The 14,807-nt window shown below is 39.5% G+C and overlaps 1 protein-coding gene across 1 annotated transcript; it reads right to left on the bottom strand.

The window, feature by feature from the left end:
* Positions 1 to 1,303: 1,303 nt before the first annotated feature.
* KCNJ8 (potassium inwardly rectifying channel subfamily J member 8) lies at positions 1,304 to 8,050 on the bottom strand. The gene is made up of 3 exons (XM_039238590.1): positions 7,713 to 8,050; positions 6,420 to 6,861; positions 1,304 to 2,454 (listed from the first exon to the last, which is right to left on the bottom strand). The coding sequence occupies exons 2-3, from the start codon at positions 6,791 to 6,793 to the stop codon at positions 1,554 to 1,556; spliced, it is 1,275 nt and encodes a 424-aa protein (XP_039094521.1). The 5' UTR covers positions 6,794 to 6,861; positions 7,713 to 8,050; the 3' UTR covers positions 1,304 to 1,553.
* Positions 8,051 to 14,807: the final 6,757 nt, after the last annotated feature.

Genomic DNA, 14,807 nt, shown 5'->3' with positions numbered 1-14,807 from the left:
TCTTTTGTTTAATTTAGGATTTTAATATATTCATGATTACTTGCCTACTTCAAATTTTCATAAACAAAGTAAAATAAAATCCCCAACTCTGTGTTAAAGGCTATACGAGAGTTCAGCTTTCTGATGTTTCTGATGTGAAATAGAATAAACCCAGAGCTTCTCAAAGAAGTGCTTGTCTTTGTGCCCTCATCCCTTCCTTGAAGAAAGAGGAGCTCAGGATTATTAAATCAAGCCTTAATTAAAGAAAAAAAATCTCATTTTAGCAAGTGAAATAAAGCTAAACTATGTATGCCAGGCCTGAATTAAGGAAGGAAGAATAATTTTAAGATGGGAGGTTGAAGATTCGAAGAAAAAAGTTTGTAAGATTCCGTGATATACCAGGCTCAGATAGAAAAGCTAAGAAACATTTCAAATCTTGGAAGAAAATAAAACCAAAATGAGGGGCTCCTGGGTGGCTCAGTCGGTTAAGCACCTGACTTCGGCTCAGGTCATGATCTTGCAGTTTGTGGGTTTGAGCCCCAGGTCGGGCTCTCTGCTGATAGCTCAGAGCCTGGAGCCCACTTCAGATGCTGTGTCCCTCTTTCTTTGCCCCTTCCCTGCTCATGCTCATGCTCTGTCTCTCAAAAATGAATGAACATTAAAAAAATTTTTTAAACAAAAAAAAATATAGTGCCCTTGGAATAACCAATTTCAAAGACAAGAAGATCTATGAGGTATTGTCACTGTATGATATCTCTTTCACATGCCTCTAAAAACGTTTTTTTTCTTCCCTTGAGCTTTGACCAGGGCTAATATTGTGAAAGAGAAATTACAAAACTACAGTGACTACAAAGAAAATATTTTAATAAAATATTCAATACAGTCCTAAATGAAACAGGAACGCTCTTAGCTTTTCTCCAAAGCTCCTTGCCCTGTTCCGCCAATAGGCTGCCATCAGGAGAATGAAGAAATCAGGAGAATGAGGAAAGCTGCAAAGGTCATTGTGAAGAAGTGACTGAACAGAATCTGTTTAGAAGCATCTACAGACAAGCAGTTTTTGCCTTAGGCTTCTTATCAGGTGCAGTATCTAGAAAAAGGAGAGGGCAACATACTGGTTGATGTACAAAAAGTGTTACTAGTAAAATTTGGGGTTTCTGCTCCTTATCCTATTTGCATTTCCAGATTGACCAATTGAAACAGAGCAATCTGTGGTTTTCACCTTTAAGCAACTCAAATGAATCATTCCTTGGTTAACTTTTGTATTCAAAGTCTATTACAAGTAATGTAATTCTCGGGTTTCAAATGGATAAAAATGAGAACATACTGTTTTCTATACATAATATAAGCATATCACTGCAAATACTGCACGTATGAAACAAATGTCAGCCATGAATCCTCCATGTTGCATGTTACTGTTTATTGACATAGAAAGTGCTGTTGCTTGAATATGAGTATCATCTGGTGCATGAAAATATAGAAGGACAAATTACTGTGTTTCCTCTCTGAAATAGTCTGACAGTGCTTTGCATAAACTGTCAACTTGATAAAAAGACTTTCTTGAGGTTGTCTTGCTGTCATGATTCCGAAGTGTTTTGATTTCCTTCTGGAGTCATAAATTGCACCTTTGGCACGATGAGGGATGAGTTGTTCCTTCGAATAGAGTTGTTTCTCCTCATAGAATTGTTTCTTCTCATGGAATTGCGCTTCCTCAGGGAATTTTGATGGGATAGTTCACTCTTTTGGAGTGTCTGAATAAGGATGGAAGGCTTCTCATCCAGCTCTCGGGCACTGCACCTTGGAGCAGCTACTTTAACAGTGTTGCCAAATTTGGAGTAATCCACAGAATACACTCCTTCCTCCTCAGTTACAATGGACACAAAGCGATGGCCCCATTGGATCTCCTCAGCGATATAGGAGGTTCTGGCTTGTGTCGTAATGCCCGTAGTTTCGACCACTCCTTCAAGAATCACTATGACCTCTAAGTCTTGGTTGGTGAGGTCAGTTGCTGAGATATCATACAAGGGGCTGCGCTTGTCAATCACATGGCAGATGATCAAAGGCGCTACCAGAAAAATGTTATTGCTCTCAATTGGGTTATCAACAGGAATGTCCAGCTGGTGAATGGGCACCACCTCCCCTTCAGGTGTGGTTGTTTTCTTGACCACCTGGATGCGCACTGAGGCACTAATGATCATGCTTTTCCTTAGGTCGCCCACTCGGAACATGAAGCACAGCTTGCCATTTCGAACAGCAATCACAGCATGGCGGCTGAAAATTAAGGTTTCCGCCCTTCTGTGAGCCTGAGCTGTTTTCATGAAAATGCAACCCAACATGACTGCGTTGATTATCAAACCCACAATGTTCTGGAGAATCAAAACTGTGATGGCCAAGGGACATTCCTCCGTCATCATTCTCCCTCCAAATCCAATCGTCACTTGAACTTCAATGGAGAAGAGAAAAGCAGAGGTGAAAGACCTGTAAGGAGTGATATCAGAAAACAGTGCCATCAGATCAAATTTTGAATAATGAAATGACATGCCAAGATGAAATTTCCATTTTCTTCCTCCAAAGGCTATCAAATGCTTTTGGAAACACTTGGTAACTAACTTGTCAAATGTCTGATTCTAAACACAAACAATTTCTCTCTCCCTCTCTCTCATCAGAATACATCTACTTCCAGACCTCTGGGATACAATTCTATTGTTTTCTATATCACATAATGATGGGCCTACTTATATGAAAGCATTAAAAGAGTAAGTTAAAGTAATAAATACATACTTGTATCTATAGGCATATTTTACTTTGTGAATTACTTTCACAAAGGCACACTTTACTTGGTGAACTTTCTACCAGGTTTATCATTTATTGCATATCTGTGTTTCAGTGACTTGAGTCATATGGGAAGGTATTGAGTAATGAATGAACTTTTTATTATTTACAACCCTTAAAATCATATTCATTAGCTAACACTTATTGTGTACCTTATACAGACAAATCACGGTGCTTAAAGGTGGTACAGAACACATCACTCAAAAATATTAGTATTTTTAATAAAAAGAATATTTTGACATCTGGAAAGAAAACTTTTTTTTAATTGATTGTCTCATTTTGTTCTCTAATTCTAGTGGATACTGAAGCCATTAAAGGAAAAATTTGAGGCAGAGCTTAGTAAGTGGCTGTGTCAAGATCACATAATTAATGAGAATTTGAATTCTGTCACTTCTAGTTTAATACTCTTTTGAAAGAAGCAAAACGAAAGAGTGGACAAGTGTCAGTATTTTCTTGGGAAGTTTTTCAAATTGTATGTCTCTTCCATATCTCAATGTAAACACCGATTGGGCAAGTTCAAAGTCGACCTGGGCAAAACTTAATGAAAAGCACTCAGGTAAATTTGATTTGTTCCCCTGGTTAAGATGCACCACATTTGGTTATTCTTAAGATTAATTTATTCACTTAACCACATATCCTACATTGCCATGGCTTCTTAACAAAAACAAGTTTAGTCCTGTGTTTGTCCCTAATGCCAATTTCAAAATTCTCTAATTTTATAGATTAACCACGCATAGGCTATCTGTCAAAGTATTATCTATCTATAAATGTAATGTACAATGAGTGGGCAAAATGCTTAAACATTTGAATTCTGAGTATATGCAGTGTCCTTTGGTGCAACACCATGAGGGGTAAGCATACATGATTTTTTTGACTAACTTTCAGCAGAACGTGAAAAATTGCCCTTTTAGTCCTTTTGTTGCTAAAAAGAAGCATGGAAAACCACAATAAGTGCTTTTTGCACTAGCTACACAGAAGATGTGTTGTATGATCCAAAACTCGCAAAGAGTAAGAATGGACCCCAGGGGAGGAGCTTGGATACATCACTGATTCCTAATAACGTATATGTACTTCATGGAGCAGGCTGATGGTGAACATTCCCACATGTTTCATTTTAATGGCTTGAGAGATTATTCGTGTGCCATATTTTATATATTGTTTATTTTATGAAAGAATTTAACTCTGCATATTACATGGTGCAAGACCCAGCCTTTTATGGACACCTGTCATATTAAACACCCTCAGAACATGAAAGTGTTCGGCTGCTTGTTTGTTCTGGTACAGAGGGAGTTAGGCTGAATGAGAGAAAATATGTTGGTTTATTTTCTGACTCACGTTGGAAAGTCATCCACATGAAAGAGAAAATGATCCTAAAATGAGAATGGTAGAGTGTTATTTGGACATACTGGTGAGCAACCATCACTATAAATAAGCTGTTTCTGATTTTGAATGACATGGTGGGGCACTGAATTTTTGAAAGGCAAGGAAATGCAAAGAATAAGAAATATTCTTTTAATCCCCTTTGGGAGAGAATGGAGACTTTTCTGATTTTACATTTTTGGTGAAAAATTTTTATGATGTATGGTTTGTTATGATTAAACTAAATATTGAGATAAAGTATAAATAATAGCAAAGCATTAAAAATAAAATTAGTGAGATGTTAACCTTAAAGGTTTCAAGTAATTTTTTTTAGGTAAGAAGCACAATTAAAAGTGTAAAAATTGTCATGCTGATGAGATCAACTTTGTCTCACTGTATTTGAGATGTCATTTCTCATAGTGGAAATGGAATGTTCATACCAGCAGAAATGCATCAGGGGAATGAACGTGCTTCAGAACACATCTTGTGAAAAATAAAAGCTAGCAGTAAAACAGCTTTTAACAACCAGTTCACTCTATAAAGTTCTTTTTAAAAAAATCATTGAAGGATGTCAGTTTTGATGCTATGTCTTTAATAAACTGTTTCATGACTTCTTTTTCACAGGAAAAGCCCATATATTTGTCTTGTATATAAGACCTGCCATTTACTTTCGAGGTTTATTGTTTTTGTTTCTTTTATCTCTTTTTATAAGCATCTACTGCATGCTTGTTAAAAATTTATCTTGGTATGAAATTGGTTCACCAATATCAGTGTCCAGAAACTTCTTAAGGAGAAATATTATAGATAATGATATTTGGCCTACAAATACTTGTTAAAAACAGTGTTTTGTTTCTTTTACACCTGGTACGCTGATGATCACTGATATTTTTCATCTATAGTTTCTTTCAGACAGACGTTTGTGAAAAGTTCAAGACACAATGATATTTATTTGATGATAAAGGCAATGGATCAATTCGGTATAATTTTCTCTTCTCAAAATCTGAGCTGGAATCCGTGACGTGTGATCTCTGCCCACAAATGGTGCATTCCTCCCTGATATGCTGGCACGCAGTGACTTAGGAAATGGAAGGACTGTCAAGGACAAGTTCACAGTCTGGACTTCCGCTTCTGGCAATGGTATGCCAGGTTCAGAAGATTCAGGGTCAGTAAAGGTCTCATTCTTTACAGCTGCCTGGCCAGAATGGTGCTTGTTCAAGTTACTTTGCTCTCTGTACACTCTGCGAATTTGGACTATTACTCAGATAATGTAAAATGTCCTGGCAACGTTTCCAGTACGATTACCATTGTTTCACTTCAGACTGACTATTGTTGCAATGGATATAAATGATCTCTTTGCATCTTCCAACAAAAATTAAGACAGATTACCCCATGTAAATGTTCTGAGGCCATGTGAAAATAAGTTTTTAGGACACGTGAAATCAAATTCATTTTACTTACCATTGAGACACTTTCAATGACAAGAGAAAAGCAAAAGTTAGGCAGTCTGAGGACTGCCTTGTTGCTATTCTATTAAAATTTGTGAAGAAAAATCACAGCATTAAGGTGCTTCTATACAATACCTTCCATGAAAAACCTGGACCAATTTCTATTAAAAATTATTTTTTTTAGTTCTGCATCTTAGCATAACTTTTAATTTCGAAATCCAATGCTAGCAACCAGCTATTTTATAAGATACTCTTGGTAAAGAAGGGCTTGTATCTATATATTTCAATTTTAGTGGATTTTCAGCCTAAGACACCTCTCCACCAGTTTTTCCCCATTTTCCTCACTATTTCTGAAAATGTCATGGGCAAGAGAAGTCATGGAACAATATTACTAGCATTTACACAATATTTTTTGTTGTTCAGAATTTACTTGTGGACACTGGAACTATGGCCAGCAGTTTTTTTTCATACTGAAAACTAAATATGTGCTTTTTCTGAGGGAGGCACTCTGGAATCCTCTGAATCATAACCATTTTTAAAATAACCAGTACAGTATTTTTAAAGCTAGCCAGAGAGATTGAAGCTCCACATTTTCAGAGATTCCTCATCCATAAAGCTTCCTTTCAAACGATTTTAATGTGTCAGATTAGTTGTTTTTTTTTTTTTTTACTTCTTTGTGTCTGAAGGTACTAAAGCAAATGCTTTATTTCACTTTTAACAAAAATAACTGTAATAGGAAAGCAAGGACAGTTTCATATTTTTTTCCTACGCCGTTTCAATCCCTGCCTCATCCAACTGCATTCTTACCTGACGTTAGTCACACAAACCGTGGACTCCAAACCACTTTTCTCCGTTCCAGTCTTCTCCATGTAAGCGTAGATGTCCCCATGGGCAAAGGCCACCAGCCACCACATGATGGCGAAGAGCAGCCAACTGCAGAGAAACGACATGGTAAAGATGACCAGCGTGTGGCGCCATTTCAGGTCCACCAAGGTAGTGAAGATGTCCTGAAGGAATCGCCCCTGCTCGCGGATGTTCTTGTGCGCCAGGTTGCAGGCCCCGCTCTTGGCGATGAAGCGGGCTTTGGGGAGGCGGTCGCGGACGCGCGGCTTGCGCAGGTTCTCCGCGGCGATGCGCGCCAGCACATACTCCTCGGGGATGATGCTCTTTCTGGCCAACATCGTCCTGTCACCATAGCCAGCTTATTCACCTGTTTCTCACCTGCCTCCTCTTCCCTCGGGACGTCCTCCTGCATACGGGAAACGACGATTTAAAACGTCCCCCCCCCTCCCCCATTTCCTCACCTCTTCGGTTCTTGCATTCAGGGATATGTCTATGCGTTCCCGGGGACTTGCAAAGCTAAGGTATGATTTTATCAATCTAAACACCAATCTGGTCTGTGCATGAGTTCTGGGATCGCGGAGAAATTATTTGGTATGAATCGGAACTGTTTCAGTTTTCTGTATCGTTATGAACACAGACGGGCAGACAGAGCCTTAGTTAAAACAGAACCGGGAGCCGTCCTGTAAACAGCAGGCTCAAAGATAAGTCTGAGCTTAACCGCGTCTGTAGATTAGTGCAAAGATACAAACACGCGGCGCCTATGGTGGAAATTAAAGCCAGCTGGGTATCATGATCTATTTACTACTTAGACGATAGAGCAATATTAAAAGTACAGAGTGGAAATTCTTTCTCCGTTATTTTTAGAAGGAAGCAAAGAAAAGGCCGTGGCCTCTGGCGCAGCATAAATAACATGTTTAGTGAAATTTGACAAAAATCATAATAAGCGATGTGCTAAGTAACTTGCAAACGACGAAGTATTTTAAATTTTAAAGAAGTATGAACTACATTTTAAAAAAGAAAAAAATTCCCATTGGAATTCATACTATTATAAACTGAAAACTTTACAACGAAGGGATCCAACATACAAGCCGCAGAAAAAACCCGGACGATAACCTGCGGGCTGCAGACAGAGTTAAAAGAGTGAGCCCCGAAAAGTCCGTCCGATGCTGTAAACCTCTGCTGCGTCTGGCATTTTGAGTCATTTGCGGGGGTGCGAGCAGCCTCCCCTCCCTCCCCGGGAGGAGCGTTGAAACTTACAGACTCGGGGCAGCGGGCGCTGCGGCCGCACCTCCCTGCGCCAGCCGGCCGACCGCGGGCAGGTCCCTCGCTCTCCCATCCCGCCGCTCGGGCGCAGGGACCGCGAAGGCCGGAGGGGCGAGTCCGGGGACCGCGCGTCCTAAGGAGAAGAGTTAAAATAATAAAAGGTGCAATTGCCTCTGAACGCGGGGAGGCTCGAGGAAGGGGGATGGGTGTAGCTCTTCCCCTCCCCCGGTTCCGCTCTACCCCCCTGGCCGTTGCAGTGCACGGAGGAGGGGCTGGGGAAGGGGACCCTGGGGGTGATGTTCCACAAATCAGCCTCCCGGTGGAGGCTTTGACGCGCGCCAGATCTCCGGAGCTGGCGAGTCGGAGAAGGGAGGGGAGTGGGGGGCAGGCTCAGCCCGCGGAGGTAGGGAGCTGGCCGGAGGGAGGGGCAACACGGGTGGGGTGGGGAGGAGAGGGCGGGACCTGTGGCTCTCTTCCAGTAGCCGAGACCCCCGGGCCTCCTGCTTGATTCGCGAGTCTTTAAAAGGCTCCCCGCTCGGGACAGAGAACTCGCTGGATGCAAGTTCACTGATGTAAAGAGAATTTATTTTTCATTTTCTAATCTGGGTAGATAACTGGGCAATTTAAGATTGAATAAAACCAGGTATAGAAATCAGAAAACAGTTTTCTGAGGTGTTCAAGCTGTGTGCACACACATTTATATACATTAAATCTCCATCTAGTAGGGATGATACAGGTGTTCTGAAACCCCCAGTATGTAAACCGTTTCTTCACCAGCCAAAGCTAGTGCTTAGGAGGTTAAACGCGCGCGCGCACACAGGCACACTACGACGTCCCCACTCCAGAGAGACAGAGACAGAGAGAGAGAGAGATTGAGAGAGAGAGAGAGAGAGAGAAGAAAGTAAAACAAACAAACAGACAAAAAACCCCACACAAACCATTTGGGGGTCTCTTCCAGTGAGAAAGTTTACCACCAACAGGAATCGCTGTCAGCACTTAGAACTCAAACGGCCATTCTTCAGTAATTGGTTGCTTTCTGAAATGTTGCAGCTTCTCTCTCTTGTCTAGATGGTCTGAATGATAAAACAGAGCAACTGCGCACAAGAAAGGTTATACACTAAATATCTTTCTATAGCTTTTTGAATAGGAGCCAGCAAAGACAAATGTGCTTTCTCCCACAGGTCAGGCCTCCTGATTTGGCACTTGTGTTAATGGAAACTTTAATTCTTGGAAATTTCACGTATTTTCCAAGACTCAGGACAGAAAGTGTATGGAGCATAAACAGTGTGTTCATTTAATTTCCAAAAGACCTAAAATTAGTGTTTAATAAAGGCAATGAAGAATTTTCTTCCCATTGTGGATAGATCAACTTAACCCCTTTCAGCCTGGGGATGCCGTATGTTAGTGGTAGCTCTCCTCCTTACTCATGTCAATTTTTCTTGTAATTTAAGTCATAGATTTACTGCAAGCGTGTGGAGATCTATTTGTATGTTAATCCCCTTATTGTTCTATTTTACAATTGAGTTTGGTGTACAACTTATTCCCTATTATTATTTTAGCTCAGGGAATATTCATTGAACACCTATTTTGTAAAGGCTTTTTATTTTTTGTAGGTTTATATATATGTGTGTGTGTGTGTGTGTGTATACAATCATAGTTGCTGTTCTGAAGAGGCAGACAATTGTAAGAGAAATGGGACTTTGATAATAAACTTCAAAAATTTACAAGCAAGGATGTGATCAGAATGAGAAAAGGAAATACAACCAAATTGCCATAGGAATTCAAATCAGAGATATTAAGACAAAGACAATAAGGAAAGCTTCGTGGATGAATTGACATCTAATCCAGTCTTTGGACCAGATGTATTTGGGATATGAAGGAAGGCGCAGGCAAGACACTCCACAGAGAGGAAACATCATGAACAAAATTATGGCACATTGGCAGGAGTGGGCTCTGATTTAGGAACAGAAACTAAATGAATGACCACTGATGAAGCAAGGTCAACAAGATGGCAGGATTGGACACTTGTGTTCAGTGTTGGCTGGGCAGCCTTGGTCACCACTCTTCTTAACACATGGGTTATTCATGTACTTGTCCCCATGCCACTCAACCCCCATGAAATGAGAGCTGCTAGAGGGCAGGGCTGGGAGTCCTTTACCACTGGGTCCTAACGAAGCCTCTAGTCAACCACAGCTCAAATGACAGAGGTCTTAACAAAATACTTTGGAATCAATGTGTGGAAAAGGTAAGGCTGAAAACCATGTTGGGGACTTGAAAATAAATGCGTAGATGGCCGTAAATGCTCAACCAAGGATTCTGGGCAGATTTCGGTGCATAAGGGTGAGCCATGAAAAGATTTTGATTAGAAAAAACATAGTAAGAGCCTGATTTAGTAGGATTGATCAGGAAGCAGGGACTATGATGGCTTTGAGAGTTACATTTCTGAGTAGAGTCCCATGGGCTCCAGAGCTCGGTGATTGGCAGAAGGGGATACTGGAAACTATTATATTAATTAGAAAAGGAATTGCAGTCTAGGGCTAATTAGCAAATATATACGAAAGGAATGTTACACAGAATCAGTAGTGGGAGAGGGAAAAGTCAGAACTGACTTGTGCTATTTACTGTGGTGACAGAGAAATACAATTGACAATTGAACAGCATGAGTTTGAACTGTGCAGGTCCTATAAAGGCAGCTTTTCCCCAATAATACAGTACAGCACTGTAAATGTATTTTCCTTGTGATTTTCTTAATAACATTTTATTTTCTCTAGTTTACTTTATTGTAAGAATACAGTATGTAATGCATATAATATACAAAATACGTGTTAACTATGTTATCAGTGAAGCTTCTAGTTAAAGTAAGTGATTAGTAAAGTTTTTGAGGGTGTCGAAAGTTATATGTGAAGTTTCAACTGTATGTGGGGTCTGCACTTCTAACCCCCAAATGTTCAAGAGTCAGCTGTATTTATTATTGCTTGATATCTAGTTTCTCTTCTTTTTGATCTTCCTCTTCTCATGTTATGACCCAAATAGTGAACATTTAAATTTACCTTTGAGAAGTTTGTTAAAGAAATGAATTAATGTTTTAAGAACACATCTACTACTTTAGGCTTATTTTATTGGTCTACTTGTTTACTCATTATTTTGCTGTCATCCACTAAAACTTACATGTGTTTTCTTTATTGTTCTATAATTTTCCTGTTTGTTCTTTGATTAGTGAAGACTAATTTGTGCTCCACTCTTGAAGAGACCAGTAATAAGTTTAGAACACAGCTAACTTTTTAAAATCTTGTGATTTTCTTGACTTTAAGATGTTAAGAATTCTGTTAGAATCTGCTCATGTTGCATACCAGAGGAATTTATGCGACTGGGAAGCAATTCAAGGATATCTGTTCACTTTTAAGTAAATATCTGTTAGGTTCCTTTTCGTCCCTATGAGCATTTTATTTGTAAATAAAGAAGTTTCTGCAATTCCTAATTCTCGTAAAAACAAAGTTTGTCAGGTGCCTTCAAACAAGTGGAGAAAGTATTAGGCTGATGCTTTTCCCAATTTTCTGCAGCTTTGATTATTGAATATAAATCAGTGAAATCCTTGAAAGTACTCTCTAGATAAAGGGTGAAGTCCTTGCATTTAATGAGCTTGCCTTTGACTAGATTGTGAATTTCAAACTCTTGGATTTCCTGAGCCATATTAGATGTAAGAGTTTGGAGAGTCTTCAGCATGACAATGGAAAGGATTCATGTTAGCAGCCCAAGTAACAGTTGGTCTATTTGCTTGGTACGCTGCCTTATTAGTGTCCTCATATAAACCACTTTGGAACACATTGCTTGGGAATCAGCTTAATAAAACTCTTACATAAACTAGTAATCAAAACAGCATGTTATAGTCTCACTTTTTTTTGAGTTATCATGAAATGGCAATGACAGTATAACTCTTCTTACTTATCTGTTCCAAAGAGTTTAGAGACCATTTCTTTTTGAGATATGTATCTATTTATGAACAAAAAGCCTCACTGTCCTTGAAATTAGGTCACCCCATTTCTTCAAGGATATCCATCAGTGCCATTCATGAAAAAGAATCCACCCAGCTTGCATGCGCAACTCCTCAAACTTATGCCGGCTCACAGGTGTGGATCCACAAGTCAGGAGGGAGGCATTCATAATAATAACTACCTTTTAATATACATCTAGGTGAACAAAACAAAGCTCCTGTGCCAAGGCATTCTTGCAGAGAAAGCTGTTAGCAAACAAGTAACCGAGCAATATGTTGTGTAGTTATCAGTGGTGTCAAGATTTGTAGGGAGAATAAAGCAGGATAAGTATTGAAAGTAACAGGAGCCAGAAATTGACAATTTTACATACGGCTCAGAAAAAGCCACTTTAAGAGGGTGGAATTTGAAGGAAGGATTAGGCAGGTGATCAATGGGGGAAAGAGTTCTTCAGGCACCTCAAGAGCAAGTATAAAGGAAACGGTTTGATGTATTCAAAGAACAGAAACAAGGTCAAATACAGAAAGGAAAAGAGGAAAAACAGACAAGTGGGGGGCGGGTAGCAAGACTATTCACTTCTCTATCCACCTCTCCATTTACCCAAAGAATAGAGAGTCTGCATATCCTAGGCCCCAAAAAACACTGACCTAATCCTTGATACAGATATGCTGGGTTGCTTTCTTCCTTTTACACATGACTCTATTAAAGTATGGCGAAATGACTTACCCCATAGCAAATACTTAGTAGATGAAAAGTTACAAACAAACTCAAAACATCTGATCCCCAATCCTGTGCTTTTCTCACTGGACAGTATCTCAAAGGGATGGTTGTTATTCCATCTTCCAGCTACATCAGAAACACCTGGTAACACTATTTTACGCCCTTCTAGGCTTTTACTGAGCAAGGATAGAATAAGATATAAAACTTTGGCCTCCAAATGAAAATATCTTTAATGAGAACATTTAAATACTTGTAATAAAATAAAGTCCATTTAAAAGTTCCCCTGGAGATTCTCTTGCCCACTCAGGTATAAGAAACTCATAGAATTGTTAGGAGGACAAGATGACACAGTCCATATAAAGTGCTCAGATAGTGACTAGCCTGTTATAAGTACATAGCAAATGCCAGTTCTTATTAATGTAGCAATGCTGATTTTGGTTTGGTGACGGTCGAAAAGATCTCGGAGTTGGGTGTGAAGGTGGGAAGGGGGTTAAGTATAGAACCAGAGGTTCCTAATAGTTTACTATTAGTTAACTATCTTCCCTAACCTAAGACTGAGAAAAGAAGACATGCTCGTGTCATTTTATAGACCTGAGTATTATTTTTGAGACCTCACTGACCTTCGGAGTGCTAACTAACCAACTCTTGTACTGGTTAGTACAAGTTGAGTCTCCTCAACTCTTGAATTTAATCAAGACACTGGGAACTGAAAAGAAGCCAGCCAAGACACTAACAAAATAAGGACCCAGGAAATCAACATGTCTGCTTTACTATAATAGTGTCTCCAAGAGAAAAGTGTTTCCTTCAGTCAAGTGGAGAGTACCCGTGGCAATTATTTTCTGCAGTAGAGCACGAAATGGTAGTACTAAATAACACGGGCAGGGTCCTTTCCCAGAGAAGATGAGGAATAGTGGCTGTCACTGTTCGTTTTTCCAGGCCGTGAAATTATGCTTCCATATTCTTGTGCCAAAGAAAGGCAAGTTTGTACGAGCCTGGGATCTGTCTTGCTGTAGGAACTCTTCACAGGCTTCCCTGAAGTTCTTAGGGAAAGAGCAGTTCCCAACAATGTCCTGATCTATTGCTAAGCTTTCACGTCACAATGTTTTGAAAATCAGTGACTCATAGGGTGCTTGGAAAGGGAAATCTGACATTTTCCAGAGCTCTTCGTAGGGTGATTCCTTATTGCCACCTTCAAAAATGCCAGTTGCAGAAGGGATTATAGAGTTTGAAAGTTTTAAAATGATATTTAGACTTCATGATCATTTGCCAGGGTTTTTTTCCTGCTATTAAATGACCTGGATTTTCCTTTAGGTAAAAATTATCTGTGCCAGAAAAGCTTTCACAAAGTCATTTTTCTAAACAGGTTTATATCAGAATTAAATAGTTGGCATTTGTAATAAAGTTGGCACTTATTTAAAATGCCAAGTTACTTCATTTATTGTTAGCATAAATGGGGTAAGGAGCGTCTGGGTCAGTTGATTAAGTGTTTGACTCAGTTTCAGCTCAAGTCATGATCCCGTGGTTTGTGGGTTTGAGCCCCGCATCCAGCTCCTTGCTGAGAGCACAGAGCCTACTTGGGATTCTCTCTCTCTCTCTCTCTCTCTTTCTCTCTCTCCCTCTCTTTCTGTCTGTCCTCTGCTCGCTATGTCTCTCTTTCAAAATAAGTAAATAAACTTAAAAAACAAATGGAGTAATGGATATAATCTTTCTATAAACCTACAGAAATGTATTATGCAGTTGGGTCACTTAAAAAAATCTTTTTAATCTTTATTTATTTTTGAGAGAGAGAGCATGAGGAGGGGAGGAGCAGAGAGGGGGGAAAGAGAAAATCCCAAGCAGGCCCTGCAGTGTCAGTGAAGAGCCTGATGTGGGGCTCTAACCCACAAACTGTGAGATCATGACCTGAGCTGGATCCAAGAGTTGGATACTTAACCAGCTGAGCCACCAAGGAGCCCCTGGGTCAGTCTTTTTTTTAATGGAAGAACTGAGAAAGATGCATGAAATATACTGTAACCTTTTGTTTAGGTTCACGGAGTTTTAGAGTCAGAAAGATGTGGACCAGTTGCCAGTTTTGCCTCTTCCTGAGTTGGTGGCTTCGAGCAACATACTCTATCACTCTGAACTTCATTTCCTCTTCTGTAAAATGGAGACACTAACATCTGCCTCTCAGAGTTGTGGAGCCAAAATTAGGTGAGGATGTAAAGGATTTAGCTCAGGCCAATACACTTAAAATGTTATGTTTTCTAAAAAATTATAACTTCGAGATAGCTTCCTTAATTAGTATTTAATTAACTTATCACTATAACTATTTTAATATTTTCTTAACTTGCATTTGTTAATATTTTTGGATCAATGGTGGATAATAATGGTGACAACAGGT

This window comes from Hyaena hyaena, unplaced genomic scaffold, assembly GCF_003009895.1.
Source record: "Hyaena hyaena isolate Hyena2069 unplaced genomic scaffold, ASM300989v1 scaffold_143, whole genome shotgun sequence".
In the NCBI taxonomy this organism is placed as follows: domain Eukaryota; kingdom Metazoa; phylum Chordata; class Mammalia; order Carnivora; family Hyaenidae; genus Hyaena; species Hyaena hyaena.
This window is presented reverse-complemented; position numbering and strand designations above follow the sequence as displayed.